The 16,392-nt window shown below is 34.8% G+C and overlaps 1 protein-coding gene across 5 annotated transcripts in view; it reads left to right on the forward strand.

The window, feature by feature from the left end:
• The window catches only part of LOC130440844 (afadin), a 204,712-nt gene that overhangs the window by 166,218 nt on the left and 22,102 nt on the right, over nucleotides 1-16,392 (forward strand). For 2 of the 5 annotated variants that reach the window (XM_056774210.1, XM_056774213.1), the window contains 7 exons: nucleotides 7,319-7,620; nucleotides 7,774-7,923; nucleotides 10,609-10,875; nucleotides 13,123-13,474; nucleotides 14,877-15,138; nucleotides 15,202-15,530; nucleotides 15,588-15,909. In XM_056774210.1, coding sequence (XP_056630188.1) covers nucleotides 7,319-7,620; nucleotides 7,774-7,923; nucleotides 10,609-10,875; nucleotides 13,123-13,474; nucleotides 14,877-15,138; nucleotides 15,202-15,530; nucleotides 15,588-15,909 — 1,984 coding nt within the window. The remainder of the gene's footprint in view (nucleotides 1-7,318; nucleotides 7,621-7,773; nucleotides 7,924-10,608; nucleotides 10,876-13,122; nucleotides 13,475-14,876; nucleotides 15,139-15,201; nucleotides 15,531-15,587; nucleotides 15,910-16,392) is intronic. The other 3 variants (XM_056774212.1, XM_056774214.1, XM_056774211.1) reach the window with 2 other exon arrangements.

Here is a 16,392-nt window from a genome sequence, read left to right on the forward strand (position 1 = left end):
ACAGGAATTAAAAGAAAAATTAGTCGATTTTCCAATTTTGACAGGCTCATTTTCATTTAAATGGGTTCGTAAACCGACAAAAATATGGAACTGAAAAAATCCAAAAATTATACATCAAAAACCACTGCATAGTCCGAAAGTAACGATATGGGCAGCAATCTCAAGCAAAGGAATTATTAGCCCTTTCTTCTTTGAAGATTCACGAGGACGAAACATCACCGTTAACACCGACGGCTATGCTGCAATGTTAGAGATATATTTGATTCCAGAACTTGCGAGAATTGCGAATACGAGAATTTGGTTCCAACAGGATGAAGCGACCTGTCACACATCAAATGACTCTATGGTGGCTGTGAGACAGATGTTTCCAGCAAGACTAATTTCCAAAAGAGGTGATATCCCTTAACCCCCACGCAGCCCTGACTTGACGCTTCTTGATTTTTTTTGTGGGGACATCTCAAACGTAAAGTCTACATAAACAATCAGTCAGTTAAAGGAAAAATCTACGTTCGCGTTTACAGGAATGCCGTCTTCGAGAGGGCCGTCATTTAGATGATGTTATTTTAAAAAAATAAACTTCATTCATAGTGTCTTTTATTTCAACAATACCTTATGTATTTATTTTTTAGCCTTTACTTAATAAATGCACGTTCTATTGCGCCAGCCTGTATTATACGACGGTTGCCTTTTTTCACAAAAAGTTCAAAACAAAGTGTTTTATTGCTTTCGATATACATTTTTTCATACGCTCGAACCAATTCTAAAAAATATTCTTCTCATTTGAAAGCTGATATCGTAGAAACATGATTTTGAAAGACTGTCTTTAACAGAACACGAAAAAGTCATTAGGCGATTAGGCGATAAGGGTGAATACGAGTAATAAGACATTAATTAAATGTTTTACTTCTTCAAATATTTAGTTGTTTGGCGTGTTTTATACGGAATACATCTGGAACATAACTTTCTAATACCTACCAATACTAACAGGAGTCCTGTCGGGATACCGTCGCCTCAATGGATACCTGAAGACGCTATACTTAGCAGATAATGCAGCGTGCAGATTCTGTTGCGCACAAGACGAAACATCTACCTACATTCTCTCGAAGAGTGAGACACATACAGATCTGCTAGTGAAATTCCTTACTTAGCAGATAATGCAGCGTGCAGATTCTGTTGCGCAGAAGGCGAAACATCTACTTACATTCTCTCGAAGAGTGAGACACATACAGATCTGCTAGTGAAATTCCTCATTTTGAAATTCTGAAGAGTATTGAGATTAACAGTTCAGCTTGCAGCAGTATTGCAGCAATAGATCATTTGGGTCGCGGTGTACATGGTACCCTAATATACAGTGCTTTTCAGATAAAAGTATCCACCTTTAATAACTTTTGTAATACTGGTATTTAGAAAAAATCCAAAAACACGTCAATTTATGTTGGAAGGGGCAAGCATTATGGCTTATTTAAACTTACTGGAAAAGCCACCCCCTCACCCCTAGCAGCATCCCCTTTATTTTTTTAAATTACTTTTCATATTTTTTATGTAAAATTTGGATACTCCTCTTTGAGCTGATTTCAAAAATGTATAATACTTGTAGGTTAAAGTGGTTAGTTTATGAGATAAACAATTTTTCTTTTAAGAGCACAAATTTTACTTATTATTTACTTTCACCTTATTTGCCTGTACTAAAATGGGTTGTACAACAGTTCAAACTCTTTAATCTTTTTAACTGTGCTATTTATTCTACTTAAAAAATCCAAACAACAAAAAACTCTACTTTTTATTAAAGTTTGACATTGTCAACTACAATTTGTAGTCACTATTGATAGTGTAATTTGATGCATTATATATTTTGTTTCTCTGAAATGGTTTACTCTTTGCAAGAAAGAATTGAAATTGTAGGTTTATACTACCAAAATAATAATTGTGCAAGAGCTGCTGCTAGAATATTTAACGAATTACATGACGGAAGACATGCAACTCATAAGTATGTAATTCAACTGATGGAGAAATTTACCACAACAGGGTCTGTTTGCAATAAAGTGCATAAGCGAGAGGGACTCGTAAATAACGAAGCAATCCAAGTGGCAATTTTAGGGCAAGTCAGCTTAGAGGCTCAACAACCCCAATCGTTGTCAACAATAAGTAGAGCGATCGGTGTTTCATCTTCTACAGTTTTCCGAGTTCTACATAAATTCAAATACCACCCATACAAAGTTAAGTTGGTGCAAGAGTTGAATGAAGATGATTTTGATCGTCGTCTAGAGTTATGCGAATCAATGACGCAAATTATCAATAACAATCCACAATTGTTAAACAATATTTGCTTTACTGATGAATGCTCATGGTCATTAAATGGCTTAGTAAGTAGGCATAATTGTAGATATTGGGCTGAAAGTGATCCACATATTATGCGTGAATTCCATACACAACATCCCCAAAAGTTAAACGTTTGGTGTGGTATCCTAGGTGACCACATTGTCGGACCTTTCTTCATCAACGGAAATTTAAATGGTGAATCATATCTTGAGTTACTCAGGGAAGGGGTTGACCCACGTATTACAACAATAATAGAAAATGATGATAACCTTTCCGAAGATTTACTGGTATTTCAACAAGACGGAGCTCCCCCACACTATGCTATGCCTGTCCGACAATTTTTAAACGAAACATTTCCCGCTCGTTGGATAGGTAGAAGGGGGCAGATGATGGAGTGGCCACCTAGGTCACCGGATTTAACACCACTTCTTTTTATGGGGGTATTTAAAAACAAAAGTTTATGCTACCCAACCAGAATCTCTGGATGATTTACGAGAGAGGATAAAAAATGAATGTCGACAATTAAATTCAGCCGTATTAAGCAATGTTAGAGAGGCATTTCAAAATAGATTATACCATTGTATGGAAGTGAATGGTACTCATTTTGAACACTTATTGTAACTTCATAATAAATAGCACAGTTAAAAAGATTAAAGAGTTTGAACTGTTGTACAACCCATTTTAGTACAGGCAAATAAGGTGAAAGTAAATAATAAGTAAAATTTGTGCTCTTAAAAGAAAAATTGTTTATCTCATAAACGAACCACTTTAACCTACAAGTATTATACATTTTTGAAATCAGCTCAAAGAGGAGTATCCAAATTTTACATAAAAAATATGAAAAGTAATTTAAAAAAATAAAGGGGATGCTGCTAGGGGTGAGGGGGTGGCTTTTCCAGTAAGTTTAAATAAGCCATAATGCTTGCCCCTTCCAACATAAATTGACGTGTTTTTGGATTTTTTCTAAATACCAGTATTACAAAAGTTATTAAAGGTGGATACTTTTATCTGAAAAGCACTGTATATGTAAAGAAATAGTATTTCTTTAGTTTTAATATGGTTTACTTTATTTATCTGTTGGTTATGATGTCTATGATAGATCTGTCATGGATGTCACAAATGTCAATGTCACAAATGTCAATGTCACAAGTGTCAATTTTGATTGATTAGAAAGATAATAGAGGTTAATTAATGTAGGTCAAGAAATATTGCTTATTTAAGAAAGAGTTGTGTTTATTTAAATTAATTTGAAAATCATCTTATATATACATGCATTCTGAAATATACAAACAATTTAGAAAAGATCGTTCAACTACTTTCACTATTTCCCAGCTGCTACTACAGTAGGATGATTGAAAATAACTTTCAAATTTTCAAGATATAATTTTTTTTAAAAAGCATTTCTCAGGATATTGCAAGAGGCTCAATGTGGCGAAAGTAGGTTCAAAGGTTTGAAAGACCATCAATTAATATACGAATGCAAATTTTGAACCGTTTTATTTCCTTCAATTTTCATGATGCAATAATAAATAAAAAATTAAAATATTAATTGGGAAAAGCCCCTTACAATTAATTGTTGGAACGCGTTTTCATACCATAAATATTGTTTTAATAATTAGTTAAGACATAAATTTTGGAATTCGAATTCAATGAATTTTTTTTCCAAAATAAGTATCCTAAAAAGTTTAAATCATATGAAACATATGAATAACATTTGAATGAATCACATGGGTTATGATTAATTTCTATTAGGGCGATGTTGAATTGTTTGAAGTTTCAAAGGGATTTTCATGTTATTAAAAAAGGTATCCCCTTGACAGTTCTCATTTTCGGGTTTCTCGAAAAATAGTTAGAGTTATTCATGAAGAAGTGTTAAAAACATACGTTTTATGAGTAAAAAATTTAGTTAATAATTCGAAAAAACTTTTTAACAAAAATCCCTGATACAAAGGCACACTTCGACACAGGTCTCAAATACTACCTAAAATCAAATTTTCAAAAAAATCAGTGTTCGTTTCTCAAAATTGGCTGTCGACTGAACTAATTCATTAAAAAACAAAATCTTGACCCCAACCTATCACACGAAACCTGTTTATAACCGTATCATAAAAATAAATACACAAAATGTTGTTTGTTTAAAATGAAATTCCAAATTTCCCTGGAGGTTCATTTCAAAACCATACGAGCTATCGATTTCAATGAAATTTCAGTCAAGTTTCAATTACTAGATGATATTATGTCGTTAATGTGTGGTTAACGTTTCGGTTAAAAAAGAAATAGAACTCAATTATTTAGAATTTAGTTTCTATTTGGTGTTTTCTGTAAATTCGGAAGCTATTGAAATACCTAACGTAGTACTAGAATAAAGTAAGTATGATAATTTTCCAGCAACTTATTCTTGAGTATAGCAAACAAATAAGGTTCAACTAGACAGTTTTTTTTATGTTTTTGATGAAATTTCAGACCATTTACATATATTACCTACAGCACTTGAAGGTTCATGACTAAATTTTTACAATTAACAAATTTAAAATTATATATTTCAAAATTGAGAATTATCGTATTCCCACCCATGATATGAATCACTTTGTAATTAATTCAGGTCTCTCTGACCATGAAGCTGTATTCGCCGAAGTTGTAATACCTAATAAATCTCTTAAAAAACACATTCAGTTGATGAGGATTCACTCTAAACAAAACTTCACCAAATTTCACAACTTATGTCTAGCAAATGATTGGATAGATCTTTCTGACGATATTGACTCTCAAATTCTCGAAATTTTTCGTCAAAATTATCAGGTGTTACAAAACAGCACGAACACGTATTCCATTCAAGAATATGTGAAAACTGAAACTGAAAACTGTTACTATAAACTATAAACTTGGTCTATTATCAATGATTTGATAATGACAATCTCTTCCTCAGATCTGTGAATAGATCTGAGCTAGAGCAAACCATACTCAGAATCCAAAACAAGACACCTGCGACATCGATCCAAATTGTTACTACAATCGCATCTCGAGAGCTAAAAATTCGTCGAAAGCAGCTTGGTCTGTTATCAATGATTTGATAAACAAATAGCGTTCAACAAACATTATCGATCACTGATAGTCTCTTCCTCAGATCTGTGAATAGATCTGAGCTAGAGCAAACCATACTCAGTATCAAAAACAAGACACCTGCGGCATCGATGAATTATCAGCTGAGTTATTTTTGGGTTTTCCGGAAGTAATGATTGACGTTTTATGTTCGCTAATAAACGAATCCTTTGAAAAGGGGCTTTTCCTGAGTTGTCTAAAAACAGTTATAATTGTTCCCCTACACAGGGGTGGTGAGAAAAATAACTAGTAACTATCGTTCTATTGCATTATTACCAATCCTATCGAAGATAATATAAAGACTAATAAAAAACTCTTTCTTTTAAAACATAAAATCCTGACAGCTCAACAATTTGGTTTCCTACCTAATAAATGCACTAATGACGCTACGTTTTCTGTTCTTCGGTTTTTTGTGATTTCGCTAAAGCCTTCGAATGAGTTGATCATAAAATTCTGACTAACCAAACTAGAATATTATGGCATCCGAGGTATTCCATTAAAATGGTTTCTATCTTCTCTTGAATGTCGAAATCAATTGGCACGAGTTAATGGTAAATATTCAAGTAAATTGCCAATTGGCAGTGGTGTGTCTCGGGGTTCAGTTTTGGGTCCAGTTTTTCATTTGATTTTCATCAATGATCTCACAGACCTACGGATCAATTGTCAATTTCTATCCCGAACTTTTCTCTTAAATTCATCCCATGAATGTTTGATAGGATGGCTACGTGCTGACCAATCCATAGTCACATCCAGGTCTTGTAGATTCGTCCACTTCTAACCTCACTGGGCTAACACACTCTGCTTTCCTCAGTTCAATTAACGTGTTCTCTGGCAAATCTAAGACGGGCTGCTTAGTAGGCTGGGGTTAATTTGGGACCAGTAGTTCAAGGTTAGTTCTTCTGAGTGTCACAGCTCTTGTTGGGCTTGAAAACAAGCGGGGGTCTATGAGATGTCTATGAGATTTTCAGCTTTTTTTTCGGAACCGCGTCTTCGATGAAAGTTACCAGTCTATTGGTAATGACGATAAACTCTAAAAACAGCGCACTGGCCACTTCTCGTTAACTTTAACTTTTTCGCAATAGGGTTGACCGCTTGTGAGGCTTAATCACATGTGTTCAGTTTTTTTGCCAACGACTCACGTGTATTTGTTGAGATTCAGGATTTTGGTTGTAATGTGGGCATAAAAAATCAAGATAATCAAAATATGGCATCATACCAAGAGTGCTAGAACGGGAAAACGATAGCCGGTTACTGTTGGACATTAACAAGAGATCGTTGTTTAGCTGAATATGATAAAAAATCAACCAAAAGAAGTCTTCTGTAGTAAAAAATGATGGCATAAAGAAAAAATAAATATGAACAATTTCTGTATGGATGTTTTATATATTTTTGTATTTTTTTCTTCAATATTTATTTATTTATATTTTACTATTTTGAAAAATAACAATGAAACACTACCTAATCGTTAGAAGGCAGTTATAATTTTCACAACAACTTACAAAGAATTAAAAAATGCAGGGGTCTGTATAATTAATAACTTTCAGCTGGAATGTAAACCAATGTTCTCAAGACGATAATTTTGACTAGTAAATCATTTTATACAGCAAAGTCTCTATCAATTTCTAACATTTACCTTGCGTAGTTTAACTTTATTAACTGATAAAACCTCTTTGCCGCTTCTCCACGCTCTCGTTTGATTATCCAATTACTCAAGTGAACACTTCTAATTACCCGTACATCAGGATTATTCGTAATATCAATTAAATCGTAAATGCAGGCGCAGCTTTATTAAAGGACGCCATTTTTACATATATGTTTTTTTATTCCTAATACAATTATTTAAAGTAGACTTTTCCTTCAAGGTATATAAAATTCAAACGCTTTGTCAATTCTGTTTCAGGTCGGTTCGGCTAACGGTATAGCTCTCCAATTATACGGTCCTCATATTCAACCCCGTCATTGTGTTATCACGATAAATGCCACAGATGGCGTAACATCGTTGACGCCTTGCCATGCGGACGCCCATACGTACGTCAACGGGCAACGTATCCATCAAACGACGATCCTCCAACACGGCAGCCTTGTAAAGTTTGGTCACAGCAATACTTATAGATTCCTGGATCCGGCTCACGAAGATAGAACCAGGCCGGCTTTTGGTAGTTCTGGTGGATTGGATAAAATCGGTGGGAGGATGTACGATAGGTAAGTGATTTCTGTGGCGCACGTGCACGAGAACTGTTATAGTGATAACATTTCGATTGGAAGATAAATCATCATCATTCCATATAACTCGCATCAGCTTATTTTTTTTTTTAATTTTGTTTTCTTTGCATTTTATTTTTTAACATCTCGCAGTAGTCGTTCACCACGTGCTTTGAGCCCGACAGATCAATCTAGAGAAAATATCGAAACCACTTTTGATTTGGATGGTAACGTAGAAACAGTTTCAACCGCAAGCGGGGCTAGAGAGGATAACAGATCCTTGGGATCGTCTTCTGAGAATCGGTAAGTGGCCAAGAAAGAATTCGAAAATTTTGTGGATCTACAAATATATTTTGAATCCCATTATACCATATAGGTACCGGATCTACTTTCAACTAATTTAATGATTATTTCTCCAGTTTCTTCCATATTCTTCTTATATAACTTGATAGTCAAATATGAGAAAAAATCTTGAAGTTTTAGTGTGCATATGAATGATAATAAGAATTTCAGGAACCATTGTTGATATTCATACTGAACACACTGTTTACACTACCATACATCAACACTCACACGATAAACATCTTCAGAAACTGAAGGTTCACCTTCAATCTCTGAAGATGATAACTTGGTTATCGAAACGCTCGTCAGACAGTGAAATTGTGAGTGTTGGTGTAGTGGTAGTGCAAAATAGTGTGTTCCGTAATCTAATTGTTAAGATAAGTGTATTATAAGACATAGGTATTACTAGAAATAGCCCGTAACTTTTCTTGTTGAATGCTGAATTCCAAAGAGAACATTATCCCCTTTAAATTAAATTCTCTCGTACTGATACACCGATTTTCCTAAGGGATAGTAGGAATTTTGGAACTCTGATAACATCTTCGTTAGAGTTATTTATACATCTTTAATTTGTAAAATTGGATACCTTTCACAACGTTTTTAATTTTGATAAAGAGAAAGAAGTCATGAGGCGATATATCCGGCAAATGGGGTGGTTGTTGTAACATGGTATTCTGCTTGTTACATTTTTCTTTGAATATTTTGAATATTACTTTATTCACGTGGCACAGTAGTCACTTCTGATTTATTTATTATAACATTTGAGTTTTCAAAGAAATTGATTCAAGCAGTGCAATGAAACCTCGGAATGTATTCGAAATCGTCCTCTACCTACCTATACTCAAGTGTTTAAATCAAAGTAAATTTAGTAATTTTGTAAATTTATTTTACTGCTCGAGTTTTTGAGGAAATTAATTTGTTATCAACCTCCTTTAAATCAAAATAAATTTTAGTAAATTTATGGTGATAATATCCTTTATATTCGCTGGTTAGTTTTTCAAATATCTTTTTAACTTTGCTTTTGTATTATAGTGCTCACAAAAATTCCAGTTATCTTTATTAATTTCCTTTTGCTTTAATAATATTTTGTATAAAAGTTTCCGTGTAAATTCGAATTTTCTATTTATTTGAGGAACAGAACCAATATGAATAGAACAGATTCCTGTGCCCCGGTTGAATATTTAGGTGTGGCTGAAACTCACAACTTGGTAGCTGTAGAACTGCGGTAAAAAATAAATTGAGGAAGGAAACAGGAACAAAAAATGAAAATTACTGAAAAAGGAACTAGTAGGAAAAACAGATTTGAATAAAATGGAGCTTATGCTCTAACATATGAAAAAAACTGAATTTATATTTTTTAAAATATAAACAAAGAGGAATTTATATGAAAACTATTATACAAAATTTGCCTGAAACAAAAGGAAATTAATAAAAATTGGAAAAGTTTACCAGCGAATATAAAGAAAAATATTACCACAAATTTACTAAAATTTACTTTGATTCAAACACTTGAGTATAGATAGGTAGAGGACGATTTCGAATACATTCCGAGGTTTCATTGAATTTCTTGAACCAATGTATTTAAAAACTCAAATAGTTATAATATATAAATCATAAGTGATACTGTGCTACAATATTTGAACAAAGTAAAATTAAAAATGTTTAAAGAAAAATGTAACAAGCCGAAATCTTTCTGGAAGCTAAAAATTGCATGCATTATAATCTATTTGTTTGTAATGTCGGAGCGCACTCTGTTGATCCTTTTTTGTTTCCTGGTGGATCTAACTCCTTATGAACCACCCCCGCATTGTGGGTGGTTTCACTTTTTTCTCTATAGCCACTGTTTACTCTGATACTTCGTTTCGTGGCGCATATATTTGTTTCGGCAACATGCACTTTCGTTGATTTTTATGGATCGTTTAAGCAGCCAAGAGTGGATTTGGAGTAAGTATCAGTGCAGTCAACGTAAATTCTTGTTATCGTCTGCATGTGAAGCATTTTTTGAAAGCTATCATGCACGAAGTAGGAGGTGTAACTCAGAACTACAAATCAGGCCTATCAACTGAAACCCCAGTCTTATTTTATCATTAATAACCACCTGCTACTCTTGCTTGAGTATTATTTTGTCTTCATGTCTTTAGAGATCCTTAATCTTCTCTTTTCCAATCCCTATTGGTTTATTTTTCTGACGATAAGCACAAAGGATTTTTCCCATCATCTTTCACATGAGTACCTAAGGGGAACCCATCTAATTCTTGTTTCATATTATCCATTTTTCTTAGTCAGAACTATACTGGTCGTCTTCTTCTTCTGAAATAGTTTCTTTTTGTCCTTGTCTTTGACTCCCCTAATTAGCTTGTGGATCAAATGCTTTCATACTAAGAAATAAAGTAACAGTGGAGTTAGTAAAACGGCTGTATAAGTACACTTTCTACGTTGACGGGATAGCAAGATGAAAATTCCTTCACATTAACTTTTCCTACTAGATGGCGTTAGCCACCAATCGGTCAAAGCAACAAAGAACATCACACAGTGCCAGCTAACCTTTATGAAACTGCATGCAATATTTGTTTGTCGCCTTTTTATGTATGAATTATTTCAATAACGAATTATTGTTTATTATACTTATTTAAAAATCGTTTCAAGGTTAAGCGGTCTCGATAGGTATCCCCGGGGTCAAGATCCCATACTACCCGCCGTACTAGAGTTCCCGGAAGAGCCTCAAGAACAATTTTTAGCCAGGGTGATTACTCATCTGGATGTAACGACACCGACATTCCGGCTAGCTCCAGCTTATACTCTTTATTTATGCGCCAGGTATAGAGCTTCGACGCATTATCGACCAGAATTGACACCGACAGAACGGGCTCACAAATTGACTTTACTATTACAACACGCAGCTATGTTAATAAGGTGAGATAAAATTATTAGTGATATTTAGATACATGAATTTACTTAAGGTACTCTAAGCACGTGATCATGTTCTTGATGCACTGTTAAAGCGTAGCGCTGTGAAAAATTAATTATCAAATCATGCTTCGACTTTAAACAGGTCCTTTAACCACTTTTGAATGAAAAAAAAATCTTTTTAACTGTACCTTTATGTGATGATTTACTTCTAACTTCCTCAGATGCAATTATGTCTTAAATTCAAAAATTTCGATCCTCTAGGATTTTGGCGGATTTGATAGATAGAAGTGACTAGCCACAAACACTCCATCAATTATTTGGCTTTGCTATCACAACTAATGTATAGCCCCAATCGCTGGTTGCAACAGGACTGATAAATCCTCAACAGTCTCTCTTATTCCCGCAAGGTATATGGAACGTCATACTAGCTGGTTTCGAAGCTTAAATGTAACATTGGGAAAGCACTCAATTTCCTGTAAAATGGACGATTACTTCTGGAAAATATCTTCAAGAGAAGCAACTAAGTTGACAATGGAATATGTATAGATGGAAAGCAAATTAACTCCTACTGGCTAAAAAAGTTGCTGGCCCAATTGTTTTCTCGAAAATGGGCGAGTATTTCTGTGAAATGACCTCAAGTGAAGCTGTCAATTCCATATCATCAGTTCCATATCCGGCTTAGCAAATCAAATGGCTCTGTGTCCGACTGAAAGAGCTGCATCTTGAATTGGACATTGGGAACGCACCCAATTCTGTCCTCGAAAATGAACTAGTACTTCTGGAAAATATCTTCAAGTGAAGTAACTAAGTTTACAATGGAATATATGGAAAGCCGTCAAGAAGAAGACCAAGAAAATCGGTTCTAGTCCAACCTCATACAAATTTTCGGTTCCCTCAGTTCTTTGATCATGATTAGAGTGACTCCTCCCTTCATCTCAAGATTGCTTGAATGAGAGTGGGTTTTAGGTTTCTCGATTAGAATCGTCATGTACAGCGAGATGGAAACATCAACACTCAGTAACTTCAACATCGTTCAAGTTAATATGTGCCTGAAAGCGCTGATGTAGATGAAGACTAGTTTGCCAACCGAAGGTTGTGACGACCAATTTTAACGGTTTTTCATGTGTCTACCTTAACTTCACTACGAAGTCTTATCTGCAAGTTTTTCCAAATTACCAACCTCACATATCCAGAGCGACAAAAATGAAGATATCATCTACATGATTGATTTTGGAGTCTTGAAAAGAAGTTCAAGGTGTCCTTTAGACCTCGAATAAATTACGTGCCAAGGAAATTTTCTTTTTATAATTGCAAAACAGTGAAAAATCACATTCTTAGAGTTGCTGTGAGTGAAACAACGAAACCAGCAATAGACTGCTGTAGCTACTGAATAATACTAAGAAAATAGTATTGTGAGGCAACTAATGATAAGTCTACGAGTACTTCTTTTTAAACTGGATGAATGGATCAGTAAAAACTTGACGCGGTCATTCATGGCCTTAATATTGTTATGTTCTTTCTCAATTGATGTGCACAAAAGCTGAGTATTCTCAGTAACATTCCAAGGTCACAGTTATACTCAAAGAGCTCCGAACAAGAAAAAAACTTTTCCTTCTTCTCATCATAGTTTTCAGAGGGTTTAATTGCAAAAACTCATGAAAAATGTTCATGCCGTTCAAGATCCATGAGATCAATAGAAAAAATTCGAAAATTTAGTCAAAATCAAACCTGAACGATGATGGGTAGTGTCAAGCTCAAATGCGTGTTTTTGTAAAAAATTGTGGCTTTTAACAGACGTTTTGGAAAAACTGTAATGGAAACAGCAACCGACTTATTCAAAATATTAGTACATATTTTAAATATCATTTTTGAAAATCCAGTATGGACAATTTGTAATTTTTCTAGGAAACACAATTAAATTAAATGCATGGTACAATGACTTAACCCAGTCTTTCTATAAAACTGGCTAAATATGTAAATTTGGCAACGTTCAATACGATGATCTATGATAAAAACACAATTTTTGAACTATAGTCACCGATCCTATATTATCGGCTCGATTTTAACTAACCAAACGAAAGATTGTTACGCCGCTCTGATCAGACGCAATAACGTAAAAACCAGACAGAGGTTAACACTTCTCTCCTTGCAATAGCGAGCCAATGGTCAATGTCACGTGTTTCAGAAGAGATATAATTCAATATTCGTAGCCAGGAAATTAGTTATTTATCATTAATTGTTGTTTTACAGACATACGGTTCAAGATCGCAGCACAGAAAGTACTTCGCAAGCGTTCTGGTTAGCCAACGCTAGCGAATTACTTCATTTTCTAAAATCCGACAGACACGTGAGTGCGTTTTCATTGCAAGCTCAAGACACCCTAGCAGACGCTGTCCAATTGGCATTTAAAAATCTTGTAGCGTGCTTAACAGACGAATTAAATTCGGCCTTAAATTATTTGATGTCGTTAACAGGAGACGACCACCCGAGGGAAATCATCAGCGTTTTAAGTGGTGCTATGAATCTATTGAGGAAATGTAGAGTAAACGCGGCTTTGACTATACAGTTGTTCTCTCAATTGTTCCATTGGGTATCGGCAAAGGTAAGTCCTTTTTCCAAACACGAATTAACTAAAAACTTAATTACTGCTTCCACTAGCACTTATTTCTAGCAAGAAATAATGAAATAAGAATGTATTTAATATGTATTGATTCGAAAACAGCTTTTGAAATAATTCGGAAACTAAGTCACTTTTTTATAATTGCTAAAAGAAGAAAATAAAAATAATCCATGATAATAGTTCAAAATAATTATTTAATCAATATTTCTTGAGATTGATTTGCTATTAACAGTACAGGTTATACAAGGTATGTGCGAAAAGACGGAGCCAGAAGAGAAATGGTGTTATAAAAATGAAGCTTTAGAACTTGGAAAATTGAAACAGTTTTTGGTATTTTATCCCATTCCCATTATCCTCTTGTCTTCCTCTACTTCTTTTAATCACGTTGATCTAGGACTTACCATTTCCTACCTCCTCCACTATAATATTTACAAAGCTCCTGCGTCTTCGACTGCTCTCCAAGTGATCTAAACTTTTTTCTTTTTCCTCTGTTTCCTGGTTGTCACTCCAATATTGACAAAGTTGCCGTGTTTTTGCCTCCTATCCAAGTGCTCTAGGTCTTGTACTTCTTCTTACACCTCCTGGATCGCACTGTAGCATTGAAAAAGTTACTGTGTCTTTGCCTACTCTGCAAGTAATATAGACATTTTGTTTTTTCGTTTACATCCTAGATATCACTTTAACATATACAAATTTACTGTATCTTCTTCTCTCCAAATGATCTGGGATTTCCCATTTTTCTTCTTCTACTTATTGTATCCTATGTATTATTGACAAACTTACTGTATCTTCGCCTCTGAGTAATCTAGGCCTTTTACTTATACTCTGCCTCCTAGATGCCACTCTAACATATTCACTGTAAAATTGCCTGCTTTCCAAATGATCTAGGTCTTCCTCTTCTATTTCTTAGATCCCACTGTAACATTGACAAAAGTTACTGCGTCTACTACTATCCAAGAGATCTGTGCCTTTCACTTTCTCTTCTACCTCCTGTATCTCACTGTAGCATTAACAAACTTACTGTATCTTCGCCTGCTCTCCAAGTGATCTAGGTTTTCCCCTTATTCTTTTTCTATTTCCTGGATCCCTCTCTACCATTGACAAAGTTACTGTGTCTTCGTCTGCTCCTCAAGTGATCTAGGCCTTCCACTTCTTCTTCTAGCTCCTAAATCCCACTAGAGCTATGACAAACTTATATGTCTTGGCCTGCTCTCCAAGTAATTTAGGCTTTCCACTTCTTCTAGTTCTACTTCCTGGGTCCCACTGTAAGGTATATAAAACAATTGTGTTTTCACATGCTTTCCATGAATTATTTGTGATACCGTTTTTGTTCCTGTCTACCAAACTTGGAAATAATTTCCAATTAAAAATCTCCATTTTCCAGGCACTTTCTACAGTTATTAGTAACGCTAATTTATGCACAAGAAGTTTTGGTCAAAAATTATTCAACAGACTGAGGAATCTACAAGCCTGGACGGAATCGCAGGGATTGGAATTAGCGGCCGAGTGCCATCTTGCAAAAATTGTACAATGCGCCCATCTACTTCAAGCTCCCAAAAGTGTTCCTGAAGATTTAGCCAACCTTTCAGCGGCGTGCTTCAAATTAAATTCAATGCAACTAGGAACATTATTGATGCAATACAAGGGTATGAAATAATCTTTTTGTTATATGTATTACCTCTCTTCATATTTATTGTTTCCTCTTGTAGCCGAATCTGGTGAAAAAATCGCGTCACCTTCCCTCCTCGAACAGGCAGCTAAAGCAGCCGAAGGTGTAGCAGACGAATTAGCGAGAGCAGAAGGTCGAGAAGTTACTCTGTACGAAGATCCTGCTCCAACTCTACAATTATTATTACCCGATGATGGTTTCAGTTGTGACGTTGTTCAAGGTGTACCACCTGGTTTGGCAGACTTTTTACATCCTCTACAAGCTTCCGGTTTATGCAGGCTGGCCGCTCAACCTACCAGTTCAGGACATTGGACAGTTTATATGACGGCTCCTAGACCTCCTAGTGCTCTAAGCACAACTCAACCGGAGGTAATTTCCTCGTTATATTTTATAGAATTTTTATTAGATTTTTTCGTCAATTTTTAGGTTCAAGTTATACGTTTACATAAAGCCGGTGGCGGTATGGGTCTATCGATAGTGGCGGCTAAAGGTGCAGGTCAAGAACGTTTAGGTATTTATATAAAATCCGTAGTACCTGGAGGAGCTGCCGATAGAGATGGACGCTTAGCCGCTGGTGATCAATTGTTATCGGTCGATGGACAATCTTTGTTGGGTATAACGCAAGAAAAAGCAGCCGAATTCCTGCAAAGGACTAGTAGTATCGTAACTTTAGAAGTGGCTAAAGCTGGAGCTGTTTATCATGGTTTGGCGACTCTATTGCAACAACCAAGTCCGACACCGCATCGAGGTATTTTTATTAATTTTTTTTTTCCAATTAATTCATCGTTCATCTCATCTTTTTTGGTTCTCAAGTTTTTTAATGCGGATTCCAGTCACGTTTTCTATTTAATTTTTTAAATAATTATCCACTCACTTGTTGCTGACGATTAAATAGATAATGAAGACAATTTAAATGTTGAAAATGTTTCAAATAAAAAAATAATGATTTTTTTTTATTTTTTGTAAAACACTTCATCAGCCTTGGATGAAAATGTGTACGATTCCATGGAAGATAGGGAATTGAAAATAATACAAATAACGATGATATACAGTTTCAAACATATTATTTCTTCTTCTTCTTCTTCTTTTGTACTCACTTCTTCCACAGTCTATTATTTTTTGTCATCTTTTTCAGTTCCTCTCACATTTTATTCTGTTTTTCTCTCTTTGTTTTAAATGTTATTCCCTTCATTATTTTACCATTTAATCCTTCTGTATTGATTCTTACGTT

This window comes from Diorhabda sublineata, chromosome 2 (genome assembly GCF_026230105.1).
Source record: "Diorhabda sublineata isolate icDioSubl1.1 chromosome 2, icDioSubl1.1, whole genome shotgun sequence".
In the NCBI taxonomy this organism is placed as follows: Eukaryota; Metazoa; Arthropoda; class Insecta; order Coleoptera; family Chrysomelidae; genus Diorhabda; species Diorhabda sublineata.